Here is a 24390-nt window from a genome sequence, read left to right as displayed (position 1 = left end):
CACAACGGTTCCAGGAAATGGCTGAAAATAGCAATAAACCAGGGAGAATGGCCTATACCTCACAATGCTTTTTATCCTGTAGGCTTGCCCCCTCCTTCCCTATCTTCAGATCTCGCTCTTCCTCTTCGACCATGCCTACGGTCACCTCTCCGATCCCCCCAGCTCAGCATCGTGCTCCGCCACTGTCAAGCGCTCTGATACGCTACCCTTTGTGAGGGGCGCTATGTAAACTAGGATGGGGGAGGTTCATATGAAGTGTAAATACTGGGATAGACTACTTGCTTGAATGATCTATTTCAGAGCTAAACAGACCATGTCATATATGTCATAATGTGCAATGTACTGTACTATTTCCTAAATCTTTCCTCCATCTTAGGATCCCCACTCCATCCATCACCAAACAGTCCAGTGAAATCACAGGATAATGTTGCATTACACAGTTATTTGTGCCAACGACCAACTTCCCCACATGCATTTGCTTTACATAACACTGTGCGTACCCTGTGCATCCTTATCACCAATTTGTGGCAATAGTCCTGGTTTTCATCTGTGCCGGTTTTCACTGGGAAATCCAGGTAATGCCTAGAAATTCCAGGCATCAGAAAATGCATCATGGTCCACAGTTCCATCAGAGTATTCTGCAAAGGAGTTCCAATGAGAAGCAGCCGCTGTTGGCTAAAGAGAAATTAGGAAAACATTACTAAATAAATAACTATGAGTGTTTTATAGATAAGTAAAACATGTAATGTTGAATTAATCAAACCCTGGATAATGATCTGAACAATCAGGTCCATGAAGTACCCACGGAAATCTGAAGCATAGTATATGGATTGTATAAGGTGTAAAGTTTTCCCCAGTGTTAGAGTGGGGATTTAAGAGCGACTACTATATAAGCTTGTGCTCTTGAAACTTGCCAAGGGAGCAAAGTAGGGTGGGCAAAATTGAGACAATCAACTTCTGGTGTTTCTAGTTCACTGTAAAATGAAATGAATGTTAGTCCAACCTCTTAAGATTAAAGAAAGCCTCCCAGTGTCGCTCAGTTGTATTCCGAAGTTGTTGAACCTCATCCAGTACCAGGTATTTCCACCTCTTCTTGACAAAGGCCTGATGGTCTTTCAGTAGCAACTTATACGAAGTGATACACACATGGAAGGAATTGGGCTCCATCCAGCACTAGAAACAAAAAAAACTCACATTTGGATTTGCGGTTGACCTAGATTTATTTACCAGCTGGCATATTAATAGACCTTTTAAAAGAACAACTCAAATACTAAAGGCTACAAAATTGCCAAGTATATATTTTAAATAGAGTAGGGCAATACAATGCTTACTGACCAACCCCCAATACACTCAAGATCAGTTTGCACCTTTTTGGCTTTATTTTCTCCCCACTCTAAACTGGGGATTTCAAATCAGGAACAGTTACACACATTTCAGACCAACACTGAATGTTGGCATTATCAGCTTGCACTTTGAGACACCAGAGAAGCAAGCAAAAGCTAAGGAAGCAGGCTTTGATTTACATTCAGTTACCTTTCCTTTCCCACTTCCCCAATGTACTGAGATCCATCCCAATATTTTTCTCAACGGTAGAGTAACCATGAAAAAGGGCCAGCAGCAAAGCTGTCCGACACTAAGACGCATCTAAAAGCCTCTGCCTTTGACAGGGGAGATCGTAGAAACAAACAGCAATTTTTTTGTTCAATGACTGTTGAGGTATAAAAATGCTACTTCCATCATTGTGCCCCAACCCCCTCCAAAGAATTGTGGAGACAATGTAGAAGTGGCAGATGAAGCACAAGTTGATACTGTCTACAGTTTAACACAAAACAATAAATTATATTTACACAGCACCTTTCACGTTGCGAAGACGTCCCAAGGCGCTGGACAATCAGGGATTTGGGCCCGATTAGGGGGTTGGGATCAGGAGAGGTGGAGGACAGGGAGGGGTAAGAGGGTGATCAAAGGCGTGTTCAAAGAGGAGGGTCTTGAGATTTGCCTTGAAGGGGAAAAGGGAGAGAGCATGATGGAGGGACTGTGGGATGGAGTTCCAAAGAGTGGGTGGGGCAGAGAGGCTGACGTCCATGCTGCTAGAGCCACAAACTCCACATTAAAGGTGTGGGCCTCAAACAAATCTATGAATGAGGAAAGCTGCTCAGCAGAAACTCCTCTGGTCCATTACACGTGTCACGTTACCTCTCTCTTGCCTCTTCGTTCTTTCCTTGTGCCAAAATACATCATAATCTTTAGTCCTGGGCACCACCGCTTGAATTCCATTTCCCAATCGAGCATCTTACACGTACGTACCACAACAAGGTGCGGGCCCCAGATGCCTTGGACAAGCGAATACAGAGAACATCATTGAATTATAAAGCACATTTGGTACAAGACTTTTTATTTCTTTTAAAAAACAAGAGCAATACATAATATAATCATTACAAAAGGATTTTTGCATCAGTCTTCAATATCAAACGTATGGCTCAGTTGGCAGCACTCACTTTTGGGGGAAGGCGTGCTCCGAGACGCTACCCCACATGAAGTGCGCTATGTAAATGCGGGGATTCATTGTTGTAGAGGATGTGGTTTCAAGCCCCATGTCGGTCCACAGCGACACTACAGTACTGGGAGCAGCCGCTTTGTCCGGTGTGCAGTCCTTTGGATGAGATATTGGATGGGGGAGGAAGAGGCTTCAACAACAACAATTTACAGCTGTATAGGGCCTGTCACGTCAGGAGGACGTCCCAAGGAGCTGGACAGTCAAGGATCCGCACCCGAGCTGGTGATCAGGAGGGGTGGAAGTGTAGGAGTAAGAGGGTGACTGCAGGCACGGTCATAAGAACATTAGAATTAGGAGCAGGAGTAGGCCATTCAGCCCCTCGAGCCTGCCCCACCATTTGATAAGATCATGGCTAATCTTCAGACCTAACTCTAATTACCTGCCCTATCCCCATATCCCCTAATCCCTCTATTTTTAAAAAATCAGTCTCAGCCTTGAAGATGTTCAAGGACTGAGCATATACAGTCTTCTGGGGTAGTGAATTCCATAAATTCACTACCCTCTGAGTGAAGAAATGTTTCCTCAACTCTATTCTAAAAGGCTGACCCTTAATTTTAAGACTGTGACCCCTGGTTATAGATTCTCCTACCAGGGGAAACAGACCCTCAGTGTCTACTTTATCAGCCCTTTAAGAATCTTATGTTTCAATAAGATCTCCCCTAATTCTTCTGTACTCTAGAGAATATAGCCCTAGTTTATTCAGCCTATCCTCATAGGTCAGTCCCCTCATCCCAGGAACTAACCGAGTGAATCTGAGCTGCACCCCCTCCAGAGCAAGTATGTCCTTTTTTAAATAAGGAGACCAAAACTGCAAACAATACTCTAGGTGCGGTCTCACCAGGGCCCTATACAGTTGCAGCAAGACTTCCCTACTCTTGTACTCTAAACCTTTTGCAATGAACGCTAACATGCCGCTTGAAGAGGAGGGTCTTGAGATGGGTCTTGAAGGAGGTAAGAGAGGGGGAGTGGCTGAAGGGCTGCGGTATGGAGTTCTAGAGGGTGGAATTTATTATTTGAAGTAGCATACGCTTACATTTCAGCCCTGATATGGTTTCAACAGAAAAACCCACCTTCATTGCAAGCAAGGTGAGCTAGAAATGCAATGATCTGCACAGTCTTGCCTAATCGAGTTTCGTCTGCCAAAATTCCATTTAACTTTCTCCTGTTGAGCGAAGCCAGCCAGTCCAGCCCCACCTGCTGGTACTCCCGAAGGCTTCCGTGGAGCAGGAGAGGGGTTGAGCTTTTCACCTTTCCAAAAAAATAAAGTAGATAAGACAATTTGGTCTGTGTTTTAAATAAATCACTGCATCTCTCTGCTTTAACTGGATTTCAAATGCATGTTAATAAAAATAGTTCGTGGAATCTTTGTCTCATGAGAACAAGCAGCCCAGAGCATTACCAGAGCTGTACAGCGAGCTAAGCCCTTTGGAGAAGCAACTCAGCAGCACCAGCAACTTCTGCAATGTCTTTTCTTGGCCTCTTCCCTTCAGATGGACCTGTATTTAGTCTCTCTGCTCCTCGATACTGGTCTACACTAAGCAGCGAGTCGATCGTCACGTCTTGCTCTGGATGAGCCAGATCAGCATGAAACTCTTCTTCCAATTCTGCAACAGAAATTCCACATTCAATTTAATTACACAAGTTCTGCATTCTGTTTGCATATACTTGAGCATTAAGTGATACATTAAATATGAGGTTAATTTTATTCGAATAAGTAATGAATAAGTAATGAATTATTCCGAGATCACCAATTAGTTTTAAATTGGTTCAAAATATCCTCAAAGGCTTAAACAGCGCAGAGTACGGCATCTGTATTACACACCTTCATCAACCTCGTCATAATCATCATCTTCACTGTCAAGTGATTCTGCGCCAGGCCAGGCAAAGGTTTCAGAATAAGCACCAGCATACTTTTGAAGCAAGTCTTCCAGGGGAATTTCAGCTGTGAACAAGTCAAGTTATAACATCGAAGAATTACAACTCGGTGTTTGTCACTTTCTTAATCGAGATCAATAAAGTAAACCTGCTGTCTGTAATCCATTGTGCCCCCTCTGCACCTTCTCCATGTGTCTTCTCCCCCAGTTTCTAATCCCAAGTGCCCTTTCCCAGTTTCTGTCACATAAACATAATCACCCGATGACCAACGTGGGCCTGAATGCGGAGTCTGTTGCCTTGTAATTATAGTTTAGGTCTCTATGATTCAAATATATCACTATAGAATCAAGCAAACTAAACATTGGTTGAAAATACTTATTTCTTACATGTTTTTCAGTCAGACCTTATCTTTTCAAACACTGAATTGAGTCTGAAGCGTACCTTCTTTAGCCAAATCCGACAGCTCAGTTTGATGGTCAACGATTCCTTCAGCAGCTTCCTGTTCCTCCATGGTTTCTTCACAGTCTTCAACTGAAGAAGTCATGCATTATTTTATTTTACATTAGCTTACAGGCAGACCAAATGTTCATTAATGAGTGACTATGAACAACAAACCTTCTTCCCCAGCAGTCCCGTCACTAGGCAACGACACACTGGCTTTTCTTTTGTTTTCATTGCTCGATATTTCCTACAAATTAAAAAAGTGTCCTACATTAAAAATGCACCATGTGATACCCTGACGTTTTATTTAGATGAAACATCATATTCTAGCCAGTGTAATATAGAAATGATCAATTTGAAAACGTACCTCACTCTCCTTTTCTGATTTGCCCCTTGAAGATCCTGAAAATATTACAAATGCGGTACTCACTCAATGATGCAAGGTTTAAAGCCACTAAATAACAATTTAAAGGATGAAACATTGTTTTGCACAGAATGATTGGAGTCAGTTAGAAGCTACGTTTCTGACCTCTGCTGGAGGACTCCTTGCGGACAGTTAGTGCTCGTCTCCGCTGCTCTTCCATATAGAGCTGCAGTTTGACTTCTACAACCTGGAAAGAAAGCCCAGAACTTTAGCGAAAAAATCTAAATGATTTAAAAACTCAATGGTCCATCCTGACTTGGACATACATCGTCATTCCTTCATCACCACGGGAGTCAAAATCCTATAACTCTCTGTCCAATACCATCACAGGAGCATCACCGCGAGGACTAGTGGTAATAAAGACAAGGCCTTAACAGCAGCCTTTCAGGACAACTAGGAATGGGCAATAAATGGTGAACATCAACATTGTCCACATCCTGGGATGAGTGCAAAATAAACTTGCAGTGACAGCACAGATGTTACGTTGCTACGTTGCAAAAAAAAAATTTGCAAATTAAAAAAAAACTTTCTGAAGGTTATTGTCATCCCGAAGGAGGTTATTATCACAACAGGCAAGTCAATTATCATCGTAATAAAGGACAGTCGTTTTACGCACTCAAGAGTTATTTAAATTGACGGGTTATTAAAATTAGGCAGATTGTGGTACCTTACACAGTTTACCTTCTCAATATTATACCAGAAATGCTGCACCTCTCTGGCAATCACAGCGGCTCTTCGTCTCAGTTTGGCACATTGTTCCTTTTTAGCCTTTTCTTCATTCAGTTTCTGTTCTTCATGATGACGTACAACAGTCCGTGCAAGCTGTTTAAGGGAAACAAATCACTTGAGTGCTCTGCAGAATACACAAACGCGCAAAATATATTTCAGGTTTTTCAAAAAAAATTAGGTCCATGAGGACGAGTTGTGGTGAACAGTGCTTTTGGTCTTCAAGGTGGAATTGAAGGGAACACAGGTGTATTGGATCAGACTATTATCCCTCTGTCTCCAACCTCAATCAGTAACCTTTACAACAGCTCAGACATAAATACCTTCTTAGCAATGCCCATCTTCCACTTTCTTTCTTGGGCAAAATCTGTCGCCATCCACTGCATCTCCTCCAACAAGTAATCCCAGTGACACTTTGCTCGTGGAGCTTCCTGTAGCCGAGGTAACCTCCTCACAGACCACAAACCCTCCTTCCTAAGTTCAGCAATTCGTTGATGTATTTGATTTTCCTTTCAATGCAAAAGAAATCATTGATTGTCATGTCTGTTTGAGGGGGATATATGAACTTTCAGATTAATATATTTTGGTTCAATATAAAATAACTACTGCATCAGCAAACGTACGAGGAGATTTCCGCTTCAATCGTCATCAAAAGACAGAACTGCGACTTGCAATCCTGCCTGTAACAGGAGACAAGAAGCCAAGTTACAATCACTAGTCTGCTGCTCTTACCTGCTTCACTTGCTCAACAACCTTGTCTTGGGCACTGGTTTCCTGTGTGCCTGGTGCTGAACTTTGCAATAGCGTTTGTGTTTTTGGTGTTGCTGTGACGGTGAGATTGGTGAGTTTAGGCTGGGCGATTGGTGACATAGGTTTGCTGATTGCTGGAGAAGTCCTGTTAGTCAGGTTCTGATGTGCAGCAGTTGAAGATATTGTCCCTGGAAGGGTCACTTGTGACATGGATGAGGTAGGCTGTGCGTTGGCAATTAGTCGTTGGCATGCCTGGCCAGAATCGCTTGTGGATCGCATTAATGTCATCGTCTATAGAAAAAGAAAGTACACAAAACACCTTCAAATATTTTCCCTCCAGAAAGTCTCCCAATTCTTTCATAAATATCCTTACAATTAGTTGCATTAGAGATAAAAGGGGAGTGGAGTGAAGAGAAGAACAGATATAATTTTTTCTTTCTAAGATCCGCTACTCTAACTATAGATAGTTAAAACAAATGAGTATCTAAACCAAACAGAGTTCCCACCTATACATGGAAATTCAAAGTAGCTAAAACCCCAAAGCTTGCCATTGAAAACACTGTCTGCAAGCTTTCCCTTTGCTTGTCTAGTTAGGAGATATCCTCCTCAGCGGGATTGAAGAACCAGTTCAGACTCTGTTGACCAAGTGGCCTCCTCTGTTCTGTAAATCTCTAGAATTCTATGTTGTATTATCTCCAGGTCATACTCTTCTTACCTGCTGTTGGGAATGGTGTCCTGTTGTGGGCTGGAGTTGTGCTGATGGTTGAGTTTGCATCGGGACATGATGTGAAGCTTGTACTTGTTGCTGCAGCTGAACCTGAAGTTGAGTCTGAGACTGAGGAAACCCCATTGCCTGTGGCTGCAGCTTAACCTGAGCAAGGTTTGAGGCCTGTGTTTGAGCGTGAAGCTGGGTCTGAGGCTGCAACAGCACCTCAGTTTGCTGTTGTGCCAACTGTAGGGAGGCAGGGAGTGATGCCAATGATAGAGCTGAAGCCTGCAGTCTAGCTGGCAGCTGGGGTGGGGGCGTGTGCAAAGTGGCTGCATTTTTTACTGGAGGGCCTTTTGATGGATCATACTGCTGTTGGTTTTGCTTCTGCCCACCGAGCTGTAGGGTTTGAGGAGTTGGAGGCATTCCACCTGAGAAAATACCAAACAAAGAGTCAGCATCTTTTACTTTTGGGGGAGGATTGCTCTAATTTCGGCCACAAAATATACCGTCAATTCATTTTAAAGTGTATTCTCGAAGACGTGATAACAACAAACAACAAAATGACATATGTGTCAAATGCACGGATTATTATTGTGAATATTATTATTTAGTAAATGAATGCATCTATTGAATGAGCAGATAACTGAAGATATAAAGTCCCGGCAATGACACGCAATAAACAGTTGCTCAAATTCAAGCATCCGAGTAAAGGTGCAGTTACGAAGCTCCCTCTTAAACTAAACCAGATTTGAAGCGGTTCAATTATATTGGATCATCAATGAAAATGTTCGACTTCTAGAACTAAGTTGCTAAGAAGTGGTATTTGTATTTCGATCTAATTTTCTGCAGACACTTCAGATTGAACCACAGTAATCTGTCTAAATGGAATGCCAAACAAACAGTAAACTCCCGATTACTCAAATATACAGTCAATTCACTTTACAGTCTATTCTGTGAAGCACTTGAGACATCTAGAAGACGTGAAAAGCGCTATATCAAATGCAAGGATTATTGTTATATATTATTATTACTCACTACGTGGGGAAAAGGGCTCAATGACAAGTTATCAGGAGTGGTGAGTTATGCATACGTACAAATACATAAATAAATGAGGTCAGGATATTGACAGCAATTGTAGTGACAAATTAAACCAGGGTCGAATTATCAGTTTATTGTACTATGGAACCCCACAAGTGTTATTAAAAGCAAGAAGCCAATGGGTTGTCAGCTTGGAGATTTTGTTTGAACATAACAAAAGCAGGACACACGAAGGGAAGATTCGAGGAAAACCTGCAGACCTGTCTCATGCCTCAGTGGTGATCTGAACGCTCACATTTAATGCCTGTACTTTCTCCAGTCCAGAACATGACAGGTTCGGGACCCAAGACAAATCTTTAAAGACTTTCACTGTAGTACCCAAAAACACATCATTCAATGTTTTCCAAAAGAAGAATTCTAAACTCCCTTAACAACAACAGAATGTTACAGACTCTGGTGCCTGAACAGATCTAATCCTATTTTGTCAGGACTGTGGAATCCTTTCACTAGAACTCATCCTCACAGATACAATGCAACAAATTTATAATACAAATTTACATTTATGTAGAGCCTTTCACGTCAGGAGGATATCCCAAGGCCCTTGAACATGGTTTGCACCCATTTTATTTTATTGCACACATGTTTATTTTTCATTAAATATTTTAGATTTTTATTTAATTTTATATTCCCCTCTTGAATAATTCTCTTGCATTTGTCATGTGCTAAAGAACACATTGAGCGATCAACATCGTCTTTGCATAATTTCCTAACATATTTAAGCCAACACAACTGGAAACCAAAGTCCTTGCAGAATGCTGGAGGAACTGCAGAGAAATGGGCAAGTTTTCTCACATGCAGACATGTGCAGACAGTGATTGCAGAAGGTGTTTGCAAAGGCAGTTGAATTGATCATCTGGATCACACACCAGAAATACATCCAATTCTAATGGGGAGGAGTGCCTGGATTTCGAAGTAGGAATTAGGACTCAAGTACAGCAGCAGCAAAGAGACACCAACCTCAAACTTTAGTGTGTTATGTTACTCAAGAAAGAAAACGCACTGAACACATTCCCACAATTCTATACCAGTGTCAACTTAGTTTAGATGCGAGCTAACCTCACTCGAGCTCACAGTTTAGGCTGACACTCCAGTGCCATACTGGGACTGCAATATCAGTGGTGTGTCCTTCGAATGAGACGTACACTAAGGTCCTGTTTACCAGGTTTCAGGTGCATTTTAAAGAACCCATTATATTGATGAAAAAAGGAAAGAGTTTCTCCCAGTTTCCTAACCAACAATCTTCCGGATTAATTGCTCATTACCTCAAGGTTGTTAGTGGGTCCTTGCTGGCTCACAGTCACTACCATGTTTGTCCACAAAATCAATTAACTTAACAGTAATTCTTGGGAAGCACTTTTGACACATTATAAAAATGCAAGGCGCTATTAAACGCAAGTTTGTTTTGCTTTCGAATTATGAAGCACAATGGAAGTGACTTAATCAGCGTGTACGAGATAAACCCTTCGCCAGATAACATGCGCAAAGATTCCAAACTCAAAAAGACTATCCAAGAAGGAATGTACAAACACTTCACATGGTACTATATGTTAAACGTAAGTCTAAATACTTTACACGAAAAAGCCTGTCTCTAAAAACACAAGCACAGTACTGAAGTTGCATTTATGCATGCAGCAATGAATCCTAGCTCAAAATCACCACAGTATCCTATTTTACCAGTACTCCCACATACAGCACACACCTCTTTATAACACACCAATTACTTGGTTCCAGGGGACTGTATTATAATGAGGGTGTATTTACTGTAAACAAATTTTACACTTTGCAGTTAGAAACATCAGCCTCTAAACATCACAGAAATGTACATGCACACTTGACTTTGTTGGATTAGAAACCATTTAAATGTCCTTGCCTCACAGGAGGCATAAACTGCACACATTCACATCTAGTTGAGTTTCCTACCAAGACAGATGAACTTGCAGCTATTTACCTCTCGTGCCTCCAGATAAGGTTTCACACAAATAAAAAAGTTGTTTTTTTTTTGAAAAAAAAGTTATTTGCAAAGAGATCAACCTTTTCATAAATGACACAAGACACTTATCAAAATGTTGAGCTTGTATTAAATATGTTCAGTCTCTCTTACCCTGCACTGTTGGCATAAGTTGTTGTAGCGAAACAACAGCTGGAGATCCTAAAGTCACACTTGTGTGCTGGAAAACCATTCCATGGCGACCACCCTCTATCCGTGGCCTTTTACTCTGATCTAAATTCAAAAGCAAAACACATAGAGATCGCAATATGCAACAAAAAATTCCACTGTTTAAAAAAAGGGTACAAACCTAATGAAGCATTTTCCTTCAGGTTAACTGCAGATTCCTTCAGCAGTCACAAAATGTTGGGTTTTTCAAAAAAAAAAAAATTTTTTCAAAATTGTGAAAAAGCATTCAGAAATTAAACGCTTTTGAATCTCGTTCCGATAACTGTGGTCTCAGGTGCCCAGTGAATTTTTTTTTAATGAGGAGTGAATGGGGCGTTTTTAAAGTCTCAGATTTCTTTTAATCAGGGAATGGGACGCTGTGCCTCATTTCAATCACTCTTGCTTGTGGCATGTGCTCCAGGTAGCAACACGGGCAAAATTTGCACAGCGTTATAGCTGAAAGTAGCTCTTCAAGATTTTGCCAGTTAAAACATTTCAGAAATATCATTGGACACTTCATAGGTTGTCACTGCACAGAAATATTGGCCTACATAACCTCTTCCTATGTTTTTCACCACGTACGGCACCTAGTCTAATCCCACTTGGTCTGCTCACTCTCCACACCCTTTAACATCCTCTTTTGGGAACACCCAACTATCTCCCTCTTATGACAATTGATGCAATTTGCTTCAACTACTTTACGGCAAAGAATTCCACATTTCCACCAACCTCTGTGTGAAGACATTTGCCCTATCCTTTCTTCAAATTCTTTTTGTGATCATCTTAAACTTGCGCTGTCTCATTACTGACCAGTGTCATTTTAAAAATGGTTTACCCTAACATAACCAATCATTATCTCCTGAAGACCACCTTCAGGTCACCTCTTGGCATTCTTAGTGGGGAACGAAACTTCTCGTCTCCCTTCATAAATGAAGCCCTGATCCCCAGAAAAGCACTAACCACTGTGCACATGCATGCTACATATAGGAGGCACTGCCAATGTTCCCTCACCTATCACACGCACTGTGCAGGAGCAGTCGTGACCGAACAATCTGAACACCTACTATTTTTCTGCACTTCATTACAGCAAAGATGTCGAAGATATTAGACTCAGACATCCTATTCTAACTTTTCCCTGGTGCATATCTGCTGCCCCAACATCTGCTTAAAATCAACCTTAAAGATTGATCGAACAAACTATTTTCATGATGCCACATGGTCAGACCATTAGATAATCACAGGCTGAGCCATCTCAACCACCTCCTTCCCTCTATTTTTCAAGACAATAATTGACAATACATTTTTTGGGGGATACTTGGGAGAAAAAATAAACCAATCTACAAACACTTTCAACTAATGCTTTCCTTTAAAAAAAAGTTACAAAAATCTACAAAACCAAACAATTGATAGCATACACACAAGCCAGATATCCAAAATACATTCAGGTCTGGAAAATACCACCACCATTTTTCTTACAGTAGCCTCTTGCGGGTTAATTTACAAACACTGTTGGTTCGTTTTAATTGTGGCCGTTATTTGAAGTTACAACGCAATAACCAGAAAACACAACTGAGCAGTGAGTACCACCCTCCCACTGCGAAGCCTCAACGGACTTCAATTGTTCAATCTGTGCATTCTCTTACATTTACATAAAACCCCATCGAACTTAAGCTAATAAAAAGGTACAAAAAGCTTTGCGGATCCGTGGATTACAAAACCTCTCAGTTCATTTGAGACTACGCTATATTGTAACTTCAACCAGGAAGAAAGAAGCTTAATATAACAAAAGGTTGCAACAAAGTCTGCTTGTTAACTGACAAATTAAGACGGGAATGGGGGGAATCCAGAAAAGGTCTATTTCAGAATCACTCATCATACTATCAGGGGGCATGTGCTAAAGTTAAAATAACAACTGCAGTTGCAGGATTTTTCTTCGATCAAATAGTCCAGATTATGAAAGAATGATAAAGTATCACCTGATACTTTTCCTGCACATTGTACCTTCCACAACTAGAAGCCTCTCATCTCACAACAATAGTCTGGAACTAAGTCTTTCCACCACCAGTTCTTCCATCACACTCCGATGTTTCGGGTGCCCCAGGTCAACCTTGAATTCATGATTTAAACTGTACATTAAGATGAATATTGCGCACTTTTCAGATTCCTTCCCAATCTCACACACCCACAAACACACACATGCACAAATGAGTTATGTTCTCGGCCTGCCCCATGCAACCAACAATTTGTTTCCATACAGCCATAGCTTTAAAAGAAAAAAAACGTGAATTCATACAAATATCACATTATAAAGCGAAATAATGAATTCAAGCAACGTGATAAAGAACGTAACAGCTGTGGAACAACATTTACTGATTCCAAGGAGACACAAAAGGAATTCAATAAGTACGGTTTTATATTATACAAATAACAGATTGGAAACATACCCTAACGCAACCCTAAACCTGCACCTCCTCTAAACCAAACTGCAACGTCTCTAAACCAAACTGCGAAGAATTCTGCATATGGTACAGTCTGTGTATAATGCGGTAACTGGGGACCATAAAACCTTAACCAGCCTTATAACGGGCGCAATCGCCGGTCAGTCCCTGTGTTGTCACCGATCGCATGGCCAGCCAGCTTCCCACACTAAAAAATGGCCAACTTCTGGGTCATCAGGTCACTGCTGATGTCACTTACAGTGCATGTGCAACATGTAGGAAGGAAGTTGGTGGCATCCCGATGAATCAGACAACGGTTATTCTTAGTGTACTGGAAGTGGGCTGTAGTTACACAGAGGCCTGTGTTATAAGGAGTCTGTTTATGCCACCAACGTAACTTAAAATTTGCTGAAAGGTCATACAACAGAAGAGAAAAATAATTTTGCAATTGGAGAGCTACGAAACACTGTCAAAGACTAAACTGTAAATTCAGAGTCTCAAGGTACTGGATAGCAGCATTCAGAAATGAGCAGTAAACCTCAAAGTAAAAAAGGCTAAGAGATTGTCTGGTTTCAGAGAGCAATCCATGAGAGAAAAAAAGGAGCCACCACGTAGAGGCTCAGAACCATTCCAAGCTTGGAGTAGGTTTTACAGCAGGGAAAATAGTTGCAACAATCCTGGGAAGAATAGGAGCCAGAAGGAATGTGATGGTTTAGCTAAATTAGTTTTTTTTGTCTAACTGTAACATTTTGAAGCAATGAACACACAGCGAATAAACACAGGTGCCGAAACAAATTATGCCAATAATCCAACCAATGATTTTGTGACACCATCAGAAACGGTAACAGCAATATTCAATTAGTTTATATTCATTTGAACGGAGACCGGATCATTGATTTAAATGCATTTACAGTTTTCGATTAATTATCATTTGCAACTGGGATGGCCAACTTGTGACCCGCGTGACTATTCTACACATGCGTAATGCATGTTGGCCATCCCTGATTTACAACATGCAGCGAGAGAATTTGTTGCACCAGTTTACAAGTTTTCAGATGCTATTACAGACAAGAGAAAAAGTGCAACAATAATGAAATTTACAGCAAGTCGTCATATAACACTATCAGTGTCTCTATCCCAATGGGTCATAGGAACATTCACTATCCGGCCGGCATGAGTTGTATTGCAGTCGACATATTACAGCACTTACTGAACAGTTTACAGAAGAAACATACCTGTTAGAGTAAATGCCTGCTGCCGTTTGAAGGCTTCAATCTCCACTGTATTAGCAGTGCCAGCCACTGGGGTTCCCTGATGAGTTTGCTATGAAAGGACAAAAAACATACATCAGAATGATCTATTGGTCAGGGTCTGATGATTCAACAGGATTTAACCCCTTCTGATGCTATAATGATTCACATACTGTCAGTGCCACATGGACTCCTTACCTGAAACTGTTGCTGCTGCTGTGTTGAAAATGCAGCAGAAACATTAGGGGGAAGCTGTGTTGCTATGGCAACTGGTGTCCCAGTCTGACCATCCTTTCCTGTCACCACCTTTACCTTAAATAAAAACAATGCATTCATTCACAGGTTCATTACTAAACATCAAGTCTGAGGGGGGAAATGGTAGTGACTGACCAGGGAAAAAGCTACCAAGGAAGGATTGCTGCCGCTTGCCCCAAGGGTCAATGCAAAGGCTTTGAAAATTGTTTTTTCAGAATAATTTGAATCAATACAAATATTTTTTTGCTGAACTGGATACTGGAATATTAACGACACTAATGGAAAAGTTCAGTTAAAAATTTTAGTCCAGGACTTACATACTTACAGCAAGCCTGCAAAACAGATTGAGGGGAGAAACTGTACGGGTTCTCTGGGTCCACTATATTGGACTTGTGTTAAACGGTGCGTGCAAAAATGGGTTGTCTGGGTTGTCCGATTGCTGCTGATGTCAAGTCACTGCCTGTGCGCTGCACGTGCACATGATGCACGTTGAGGTCAATACGTTCTGTGCGTTGCTTCTCGTTAGCTCAGGACCATATTAGACCCAGGGTCAGTCTTGCAACAGGGTGTCTGTCCTGCACTGTGTGGAAGACTGGCATCATCTCTCCTGAGCCTGGCATTCAGGAAAGACCTCAATTTCACCGCAATCTATTCCCACTGTTACTTTTCTCTTCTGCCACATTTTGTTTTGACATTTTGAGCAAGACCCTCGTCAAGGAGTTAGCTATCCTAAATGGGTCATTTAAAGGAAATGGGGAAAAAGCCAAAAATAAATCGTAAAACGTTATTTCTTCAATGTCTAAGTACTGCACACATCTTTGAAATATTATCTGTGACAAAGTTTGTAGATTCTGAAAGGTGGTGGTGACAGTTTATCAGATTATTCACTCCTTAATCTACATTGCATAAACTAAGGACATTTTCCTTCGTGTGGCTTTAACACAGCACGCAAATCAAATCCTAGCAAAAGTCATACATTAAATGTAACACAAAGACCTTTAGAAAATCATAACAAAGCTAATTGCTTAAGACAATGAAGAAACATCACACATAAATTAAAACAAACATTTGAGCAGTACTTATAATTTGCTATAAATTCAGTAGTTACGCATCAATTGTGTAAAACGAAATCTTATAAAACATGGATAAATATCTGAATAATATTTAAGTTCTTACATAAATGTAACAAATGTCATACAAGAGCAGTCTAGGTTTTTATTACCAGAATGTTCTGTGAAATTGTATTATCAAAAATGGATTGAGGAGGATATTTATGTAAAAAAAAATGGTGAGGATTCCTAACTTCTATTGTTTCAACACCAAATGTAACACCAGGAGCTACTGAATTCAAGTTGTAAGATTAGCCACTTAGCCTTTATTTACAGGACAGCAGACACCAGTTTTGTGCTGTTTGCTTACAATGGGATTTCCCCATTTCAAAATAAATTCAAGATTCTCCTCTCCATTCCTCCAAATCCAGTTTGCTACTTGTGGCTGATTCCCTGCGCTCCCCCATTGGAGAGCAAACCTCACACACCATAATCCTGACCTCTATAAACCATTTTCCCTGCTTTCAGAATCTCCCCTTTGACCATATCTTCAATCCTCTACTAACTTCCTTAATATCCATCACTCCGAGGAGTGATGGATCATTATGAGGGAGTCCTTAGAATTCCTCACATTTCCTAGTTAATCTTTGCCTCGTATAATGTGCCCAGTCAGTGCTGCACAGCTTCAGATGCTGAAAGTCAAGATCTACAGAATTCAGTCATAAATCCAATCAATCTGCACAGTAATGTTTTATAATTTCCATCATCATTCTGTGCAGAACTATTATTAAAATGCACCTAGAGATTTTTTATTGTTCGAAAGTGACATTAAACATGGTGGCAGAATGTCTAGTTTAAAATGTGTTATTGTGAACTATAAGCAATGTGTCGTGTACCCAATCCCGGGCAGGGCAAAATATTGGACAAGTTTTCTTAGGAATCTGGTTGTTAGTCAATTGGTTTGTCGCTTCTCCGGGGGTAATAATCCAATCAATAAAATAATAAAAAATAATTATTTGGTCACTCAATCCACGACTGCTTATGGGACACTGCTGTGCGCAATTGGCTGCCGCGTTTTGCCCACAAATTATACAAGTCAATTCACTTTACAGTATATTCTGTGAGGCGCTTTGAGACGCCTCAACAATGTTATAAGACACTATATCAAACACAAGGATTATTATTATTATTTTATAATCAGTAAATAATATGAAATGTACAAATTCCATTTTCACTGGAAAAATGGCAATAAAAAAATTATAATATCTGGATATGTAAGGCCATTATTTAAATTATCTTTTTATCAATGTTGGTACCTTCTCTATTTCAGTAATAATACAATTTGAAACACGCTAAGGTCACATCAATGCAATCTGTATTGAAGTTCGGATTCTGTGACCAATATCATTGGAATATTGAAATCTAATATTAAATTAAGAAATCAAAATGTATTTTTCTGAAATGGTTATACAGTAACTACAGTCACAAATTCCTCAACTTCTTTTATATTTAGATTTGCTAGCTTAGAAAATAAATGGTCACTTAGCAAGGTTTGTCCAGATAATAAATGGAAATTTTAGAAAATGGTTCTGACACTGAAGTTTGTCTTAGAAAAACCTGGATAAACTTTGGGGGTCCTCGAGAACAGACCCTAATGGCTCAGTTTATTTTAAAAAATCTTTTGTCAAATGCAGGGCTAGAATATAGCAACAGGTCTACCTGTCCTTTGGGGCAGGAAACCTCCATTTGAATGAATTACAAAGATTTATCTACATAATGTAGTGGCATGAATTGTTTAAAGTTGCATCTCTCTAAGGAACAGGCTGCAGAACAAATTGCTAGATTCCAAAGCATATCATTGGTTGGGACCCATAGCAACTCTCGCCCTGCAAATTCACAAATTGTGGAAATGTCTTCAGACTAAAGAATAAATGAATATCTTACCTCATCATTAATAACCTCAGATTGCTCTTCCTCCTCTTCCTCCTCGAGATCCAAATCATTTTGTTTCAGGTATGCCATCAAAGGCACACAAGGTTTCCTTCTGAACGCTAAGAAGTCCATCATATTGCCTTGAAGATGCTGAAGAAAGAAGAGTTCAACCAAGTAATCCTTAAATGTCTCCCTCAGAGTCTCTGTTTCAGACACATGATGCTCCCAACATTGTTTTCTGGTCTGAGCAATCTCTGGCGTTGCTGGTGGAATCTCTTCCAACCTTTTTGAGTGTTTCCTCATAATTGTGACACAATTGTTGCTGGAAGCCAGACACAAAGCAGATGTAGCAGTCCGTGATGGGCTGGAAGGAGGTGGAGGTGATCCCATTGCAAAAGGTGGTGGGCCTACCACTGTGGCTAGGCTTACGGCAGTCCTTTCATAATTTGCAGATCTGGTCATCTGCTGCCCATGAAGCCCTTGTATAATGCTGCTGATCTGCGGAGGCAAGTTTGAAGTTGTAATGTGGCTAGGACTAGGCAAAGGCTGCATAGCACCGCTAGCAACAGGACTTTGCGGTCCTAGGTGGTGAATGGTTCCTCCAGTATGGGAGTGAGGCTGTGAGAGCCTGCGTTCTCGTTGCACAGAAGCCGATGAAGCAGATGCAGTAAGCTGTAACTGACCACTGGCACTAGAAGTAATTTGAGTAAGGCCTGATGCATCCTGATAGACAAAGTGTCCTGTACTTGATGGGCTGAGATTGAGTTGTCGAACAAGCACATTAGAGTCCACAAATCCTCGGGTGGGACTTTGGTTACACATGTTCAATCCTGCAGCTGCTGTTCCTGTCCGCTGAACATTTTGCAATGCTTGCATTGATACTGGACTGTGCTGCGTGGGACTCTGTGGCTGGATTTGAGACAAGGGAGATGTAACTTGAATGTATGACGGTGATCCATGTTCAAACCGCCTTTGTTGTCCTACAGCCTGCGAGCTGTACTGATACCCTGGAGACACTGGGTTTTGATTTGGATGGGACGTCAAAGTGATTTGCTGATTTCCTGCCATCACCTGGCCCAAATTCTGAAGTGTTATATTCACATTCTGCGCAGACACTGGACTCCGGCTCTTGACCAGTTTCTGGTAGCTTGGGGACTGCGGTGCTGAGGGACTGGCCACGGTGTGTGGGACGGGGCTGAGGCCGGGAGACTGGGCCAGAGCGGCGGGTTCGTCGCCCTCGCCCCCCGTGTAGGATCTGGATCTCTGCAGCGAACGCTGTACGTTTTGCGGACCGCTCCCATGGTGCATCGTCACTGCACGCGCTTTCAGGCAGATCGCCCTGAAGAGAGAGAAACGAAAAAATGACACTTTAGGGATGGAGAGAGAGGGGGGGAGGGGGCGGGGGGGTGGTGAGGGAGGTGGTGGTGGGGGGGGGTGGGTGGTTGCAATCATTTTACACCCTCTACGCTTTGAGACGTCTGGAAGACGCGATAAGGCGCTATATCAAACAGCAAAGGATTATTAAATATTCAATATTATTATGATTAGAACAACAGAGGCACAAGGGGGGGGGTGGGTCAGAGGTCACGAGGTGGTGGTGGTGGTGGGAGGGTCAGAGGTCAGGTGGTGGGGGGGGTTCAGAGGTCAGGAGGTGGAGGAGAGGGGGTCACGGGGCGACGAACACATTAACACATTAACCTTCAGATGTGGGACTGTCTGCGGTGTCTCAGCGTTTTGTGATTTTACAAACTGTCAACAGCTCTCATCGCGCGGCCCACACCCCCCCCTCACCCCACCACCCCACCCCCGGGCTGCGCGCGCCCCTCACCCCCGCGCTGCGCGCTCCCGTCCCAGCGCGGCCTTCGGTGCGCGCGCGGGGGTGGGGGGGGGGGGTGTGGGGTGTCGCGCTTCCGCAGCAGCACCGGCCGGCGCGCGCGCGCGCTGCCGCGGCCCTCCCTCCCTCCCTCGCTTACCCGCTTGTCAGCGCGCCTGCCGCGGCCGCGCCGCCATCCAGCCGCTGCCGTTTAGCCCTGAGGGTGACGGGGACCGAACCGGGGGGGAGAGGGGTGGTGGGAGGGTGGGGGGGGGGTGAAGGGCGGCGGGAGCCGCGGCGGGGACAGGCGGCGGCGGCGGTGGCGGCGGCGGCGGGCGGGCGGAGTGCGGAGGGGCTGCGCTCAGACTCCGCGATCCAACATGGCGGCCCCGCGCTCCCCGACAGGAAGTGGAGCTCCGCCGCCGGAAGTCGGGGCGCCGGTGACGTCGGCCGTGCGATCGGCGTGTGAGGGAACCAATGGGGAGCGGCTGCCGCCTGGGGGGGGGCGGGGCCAGCGCTGCAATGTCAGTCAGAGCGCGGGAGCTGCTGGTCACTGACCTGTGTGCACTGTGTGTGTAGTGACTCTGTGTGTGTGTACATACAGTATATGTATGTGTGTTTATCTGTACTGTTATCCTGTATATCCTGTGTGTGTATATACACAGCATATATGTATCCATGTATATATATGTATGGACTGCTAGTATGTATATACTGTGTATATATATATATATATAGTTATCCTGTGTATGTTTATATGTAGTTATTCTGTGTATATATGTATTATGTACTGTTCTGTGTATATATGTATTATGTAGTTATTCTGTGTATATATGTATTATGTACTGTTATTCTGTGTGTATATGTATTATGTAGTTATTCTGTGTATATATGTATTATGTACTGTTATCCCGTGTGTATATGTATTATGTACTGTTATCCCGTGTGTATATGTATTGTGTACTGTTATCCTGTGTGTATATGTATTATGTACTGTTATCCCGTGTGTATATGTATTGTGTACTGTTATCCTGTGTGTATATGTATTGTGTACTGTTATCCCGTGTGTATATGTATTATGTACTGTTATCCCGTGTGTATATGTATTATGTACTGTTATCCCGTGTGTATATGTATTGTGTACTGTTATCCTGTGTGTATATGTATTATGTACTGTTATCCCGTGTGTATATGTATTATGTACTGTTATCCCGTGTGTATATGTATTGTGTACTGTTAGCCTGTGTGTATATGTAGTTAGTCTGTGTATATGTATATATGAAGGGCGCTATTTAAACACAAGTTGTTGTACTGTTATCCTGTGTGTATATATTACAGTATGCGTGTGTATCCTGGCACCCACTCCCCACCATGTGAGGCTCAGCCCTGCCCTGGCCGATACTGGTACCACAGCCCCGGCCAGCTTGGCTCATCAGCAGGACTTTGAGGAGCAGACCAGTCACCGTGAGCCAAACAACTCCTGTAGACACTTCACGCCAAAGTCCTAATGCGCAGGATGATCCCAGCTGGATAAACAGCAGGATCCCTGCCAGACCATGCTCCCAATAACAAAGTGAACAGGCTATCAGCGTTAGCCTGTTAAACTCCAGCATGGCACTGAAATTAAACTCGTAGCGATGAAACGGTGGGAGGGTGAAAAACACACACGAAAGGTATCTTTGGTGAATTTTCTCCATTTTATTGCCTTCAGTTAAAAGCTGCAAAGCAACAATGCTTGAATTCAAATACAGATGTTGTTGCATTGTAACTCTGATCAATTACCCGATTAGAAGACAGGATATCAGAAACATGATTAGATCAGTACAAGTAGAGAGGAGTTAAGGCAACAATATCATATGGAAAATGTCCTCTGTTGAGTTTGTACAAATCATTTAACAGCATTCAGACAGCAGAAATTAAAATTTATAGAAAAGAGATGGGTAAAATTTTATTAAAGATTAACAAAAATAATGATTTAAGGGGTCCATTAGCAGGTGGTTTCTCGTGTGTTAAAACTTTCAATCCTTTTCAACAGCAACAAAAGCATACGCACACACGCAAAGAGTAAAATGAGGCCAAAAGTTTTAAAACTGAAAATACTAGAATCCATTACTGGTCCCTGATTGAGCTTCTTCTCTAAAATGTTTGTGAAAGTTGAAACTTCCGGCCAATTCTCACTTGCCAGAGGTCATTTCCACAAACGTCTGAACACCTGAGTGAAAGAACTCCAGCTGCTATCGCGAAGTCTCAATCCTCGCATTCCATCAGCTGTCTTGGAAACCACATTTGAATGTCCATTCTTTGAGCGAGCAACTCAGTCAGAATCATCTCCATCACTGCCTTCACCGGTTTTCTGAAGGTATAGGACAAAAAAAAGGTTAGAATGCATTCCTAAAATTTGCTTTTCACATAATCAGGCAATGCCTTCTCTGAAGGAGAATGTATTTATAATGTTTTTTTCACAATATAAGATGGATATTTACAATATTCCAACATTTTGACTTTACTACTTAATTCAGTTCAGATTTATTTCATTAGAACTCTGAACTAGAACAACATTATTATATCTATGCTTATTAATAGCAAAGGTGAAACAAAATGTAGAAATGAATAATAATCAAATGGAACAGCAATTATTAGCATCCACAGATACCAGGGACCAGCTATCAAGGAAGAAATAGCGGAGGCACTTTTTAATTTATACAAGCTTTCATTTTACAATCAAAATAAGCCGGTTATTTAGCATAAAGAATTAGCTACAGGCATTTCTTTTTTTTTGTTTGTACCATATCTGCTGCACTGAGCATTCATAACTTTGAATCAAAGACCAAGGCCACTAGCTCAGGTCTTGATGAAAGATTCTTAGTAGTGACAACAATTAGGTAAAAAGTAATGAAAGTTGTCCTTTACTATTTCTCCACATACTAAAGGGAACAAAGTCTGTATCTCAATTACCTTCGAGTCATCCTCGTTTACCTGAACACTTGATGCAGTGGCATCAAAATTATGGATTGGCAGCGTGCATAGCCATTTAGCCATTGATTGCTCCTCAGCCTCAGTCTGAATAATAGTAGGATAGATGTAATCCTCTTTGAAGCCCGCAATACGTTCTTCAGCATCAGCCCAGTCCAGAGGCTCATGAACTCCATCATTACCAAAACGACGGTTATAGTTTTCAAAATGCACCGTATCTAATACCAGCCCAAGACCAGGGGCCCTCGGAACATCAACCTTCTCCTCGTCCCAGCTTTCCTGCATTTTGGACTCAGGGGCATATCCTTTCACTATGGCAATCACCAAGCCAATCATCTTCCTTATCTGATGCATCACAAAACTTTGGCCTTTGACCTTCAGGATAGCAAGTTCCATACCTTGCCTCACAAAAGGCTCCTCACAAAACATCTCCATTATGTAGCGCTTTGCACTGGGGTCCCGAGGACCCTTGCCCGAGGTGAAATTGTGGAAGTTGCGGGTTCCCTTGTAACATGCCAACAATCTGTTCACGTGCTCAAGTGTCTCTTTGCTCAGACGATACTCTTTATCCTGCTTGTCACGGTCCTTGTGAGCAAATGCAAATGTAGGCAGCATGTAGAAGTAGGTTCTGGCATCACAGGTGTTCTTCGAGTTGAATCTCCCAGTTACCCTCTTCAATCCTTCAGAAAGAAGCAATTTACAGGTCAACATGTTGCAGCTTAACTGCAGATCCTTAAAGTTGAAATTAAGATACAAATACAACAATACAATTGTATGTATTTTTAGCTCATTGCTCAGCGCATAGACAGAGCAGAAAAGAGGAGGAAATCAGTCTGGATTCTTGCTCCTGATCGCTTCTCAATCACTTCTGCAAACTGCATATTTGTACAACAGATAAGGGTAGGATCCCCATGCTCAAATACTCCAAGGTCTACAGCAATCTTTGTTGGGACTGGGCATTGTGTAGTGATGCCTGTGGAGGAAAGGAGGCCAGGGCTGAATATTCTGCTTTTACTTTGGGATTCTTGGGAGTATCTATACAGCATTTTTTCTAGGAGATGGAGCTATGGGATAGAGCCACGGTTTGGGTGGGATCTGCATGGCTTGAAAGGAGCCAGCTTGATGGGCTGAGAGGTCTTTTCATTTCCATGACATGATCTTTACCCAGAAATTGTTCTATTCTCATTAAGCATAAAGCCCTGGTGCTACCAATGAAAAGAAGGCAATACTCTGATAGCCAAGGGCCAAAGTCTGCTGATAACCATACCCAATACTTTGATGCACGGTGGTAAATTTTCATTGATCTTGTCTAGTAAGTTATCGATGAGCCAGAGTTTCAGTGAGACAATCTGACCAGCAGCAGAAACACCCTGAAAAACAAACAGTAATTATCATGTGAAGAACCTCGGATCCCTGTAGGGAAAGCTCCACTGCAAATTCTAAAACACAATAATAATTAGTACTGTGAAATGTTTACTCGATTACTGGGAAGAATAAAATTCCAGACAGCACAATACAACAACTTATTTACTGTCTTCAGTACAGAAATGGCATCTTAAAAGCGCTTAACAAATATGCTACGGAGTGCCGAGCAGGAGAGGAGAATGACAGATGTTCACCAAAAACATGTTTGAAAAAATGTTTGGGGGAGAATTTTGAGGCAGGGAGAGAGGGGGAAGCAAGGTAGAGGCTTTGCAAATAAGTTCACAGGGCATAGTGGCTGAAGGCTCAACCACCAATGGTGAGTTTTTCCTCGTTCTTTGGTTAATTCAAAACCAAACCAAAGCTTTTATTCACATGTCCATAAAAAAGACATTACAGTATAACATACCTTATCAGTTCTCGCACTCCTCTGAAAGGACATTTTCTTCATATCATCACCGTGACTCTCAGGAATACACTCAGCCTGTACGAGAGCTTTAACCAACTCATCTTCAATTGTCTT

General features: G+C 42.0%; 2 protein-coding genes across 2 annotated transcripts in view; both read right to left on the bottom strand.

Moving 5' to 3' along the window:
* ep400 (E1A binding protein p400) overlaps positions 1–19686 on the bottom strand; it is a 45882-nt gene extending 26196 nt beyond the window's left edge. The window contains 20 exon segments of the mRNA XM_042337377.1: positions 501–675; positions 1004–1173; positions 2197–2333; positions 3628–3805; positions 3957–3988; positions 3991–4161; positions 4380–4499; positions 4874–4963; positions 5048–5120; positions 5241–5275; positions 5403–5484; positions 5979–6119; positions 6347–6532; positions 6756–7064; positions 7489–7910; positions 10682–10801; positions 14409–14496; positions 14622–14735; positions 17672–18998; positions 19633–19686. Coding sequence (XP_042193311.1) covers positions 501–675; positions 1004–1173; positions 2197–2333; positions 3628–3805; positions 3957–3988; positions 3991–4161; positions 4380–4499; positions 4874–4963; positions 5048–5120; positions 5241–5275; positions 5403–5484; positions 5979–6119; positions 6347–6532; positions 6756–7064; positions 7489–7910; positions 10682–10801; positions 14409–14496; positions 14622–14735; positions 17672–18967 — 3939 coding nt within the window. The 5' untranslated portion in view covers positions 18968–18998; positions 19633–19686.
* A 1467-nt stretch (positions 19687–21153) lies between these two features.
* Positions 21154–24390, bottom strand: part of pus1 (pseudouridine synthase 1) — a 3624-nt gene continuing 387 nt past the window's right edge. The window contains exons 2-5 of the mRNA XM_042337376.1: positions 24277–24387; positions 23713–23815; positions 22428–23125; positions 21154–21825 (exon numbers count right to left, since the gene is read on the bottom strand). Of these exons, the coding sequence (XP_042193310.1) occupies positions 21787–21825; positions 22428–23125; positions 23713–23815; positions 24277–24387 (951 nt within the window). The 3' untranslated portion in view covers positions 21154–21786. The remainder of the gene's footprint in view (positions 21826–22427; positions 23126–23712; positions 23816–24276; positions 24388–24390) is intronic.

This window comes from Callorhinchus milii, unplaced genomic scaffold, assembly GCF_018977255.1.
Source record: "Callorhinchus milii isolate IMCB2004 unplaced genomic scaffold, IMCB_Cmil_1.0 Scaffold8, whole genome shotgun sequence".
Lineage (NCBI taxonomy): Eukaryota > Metazoa > Chordata > Chondrichthyes > Chimaeriformes > Callorhinchidae > Callorhinchus > Callorhinchus milii.
This window is presented reverse-complemented; position numbering and strand designations above follow the sequence as displayed.